We start from the raw sequence: 1,247 nt of genomic DNA, 5'->3' as shown, positions 1-1,247 counted from the left end.
TAACCACCATGCCATCCTTGTACCTGAAAATAGAGATTTAAATTAATTAAGAGATTCTTGGATCCTTGTGGAACAACATCTGACTTGATTTCTGAGCTCTTTACCACGATCGCTATCCCCACATTACAGAGGGAAGCCGAATCACAAGCAGCAATGGGACGAGCAGACTAAGGGTCAATGGGAGCTCCAGTATAGCACCGGCGTACCTGCAGCTGCCTTTTCAAGAAGTGCAATCAGTACGTTTGGCTTCAAGAATGACAGCAACTCATTAGCAATACAGCTTTCAGTCAAGTCTAATTAAAACCCAACAGTTTTAAGAAACTTCGAAGATGCAAACCAAACCTGGACCCGTACATTGTTATGGATTTCTGTCTTGCAGGTCTACCAAATCTGAATGTTATTTCCAATTTGGTTGTATACCAAAACCTGTTAAAATTAACCTCACAACTGTGTAGCGAAAATCCACAATGAGGTTCTTGCAGAAGAAGAATGGAAAACAAAACGTAATGAGTATTTACCCAATCGCCACCAGGTTTTCATGATGAGGAGAACAAGTGAGACAAAAAATTGTCCGAGGCTCTGGGAAGAACTGCTGGCTGTCACTTCTGTTGTGCCAGTAACAAACAATTATACCTTTTTCATCACCAGATACAATCAGATCTTTCACAAGAGGCGACCAGTGCAACGCTGAGATCGCGTTCTGAAGAAAGAGAATTGAATACGTTTACAGCTGTCTTACCACCGTCTAACACAGAGTAACAGGCAGAAAATAATCCACGAGTGCTCCCCAGCATCAGCTGAGTTTGTTCTCAAGTGTTTCAGTTCTTTTGGGCTTTGGCACGATTGACGTGTTTGCCGATACGCTGTCCTGAGTCACAGTAACTGCTCAAATGCACGTCCTTAGTCTGTCCTGTGTGGAACAATAACTTCCTGAAAAGATTTTAAGCCAGCTGGGTTAAGTGGCAACGAGGACGCGCTGCGAGCATACTTGCTTACTGAAGCTTTGATGGTAACCAACAGCTTATTAAGGTGACATAGCAACGCCGCAGACCTAAGGCTAGAACAAAAAGCTGGCCAGAAGCATTCAACGGTTTTAATTTCACCACTTTGAAACTCACCTTTGCTAAAGTAACATCACCCTGCTCCGTGTGCAAGACCTAAAAAACCCCACCCCACCCCGTGAGTTCCTTCTGTCTCACCCTCCCCGTCCCGGCGGCGGGGGCTCCCGGCGGGCCCCCCCCCCCGTG

The 1,247-nt window shown here is 45.5% G+C and overlaps 1 protein-coding gene across 1 annotated transcript in view; it reads right to left on the bottom strand.

Moving 5' to 3' along the window:
- Positions 1-1,247, bottom strand: part of GEMIN5 (gem (nuclear organelle) associated protein 5) — a 20,525-nt gene that overhangs the window by 17,693 nt on the left and 1,585 nt on the right. Inside the window, 3 exon segments of the mRNA XM_009322733.1 lie at position 1; positions 4-23; positions 519-700. The exon segment at position 1 is cut by the window's left edge and continues 125 nt beyond it. Of these exon segments, the coding sequence (XP_009321008.1) occupies position 1; positions 4-23; positions 519-700 (203 nt within the window).

Source organism: Pygoscelis adeliae, unplaced genomic scaffold (genome assembly GCF_000699105.1).
Source record: "Pygoscelis adeliae isolate BGI_AS28 unplaced genomic scaffold, ASM69910v1 Scaffold34, whole genome shotgun sequence".
NCBI classification, from domain to species: domain Eukaryota; kingdom Metazoa; phylum Chordata; class Aves; order Sphenisciformes; family Spheniscidae; genus Pygoscelis; species Pygoscelis adeliae.
The sequence above is the reverse complement of the archived record's forward strand: the minus strand, read 5'-3'. Positions and strand labels throughout refer to the sequence as shown.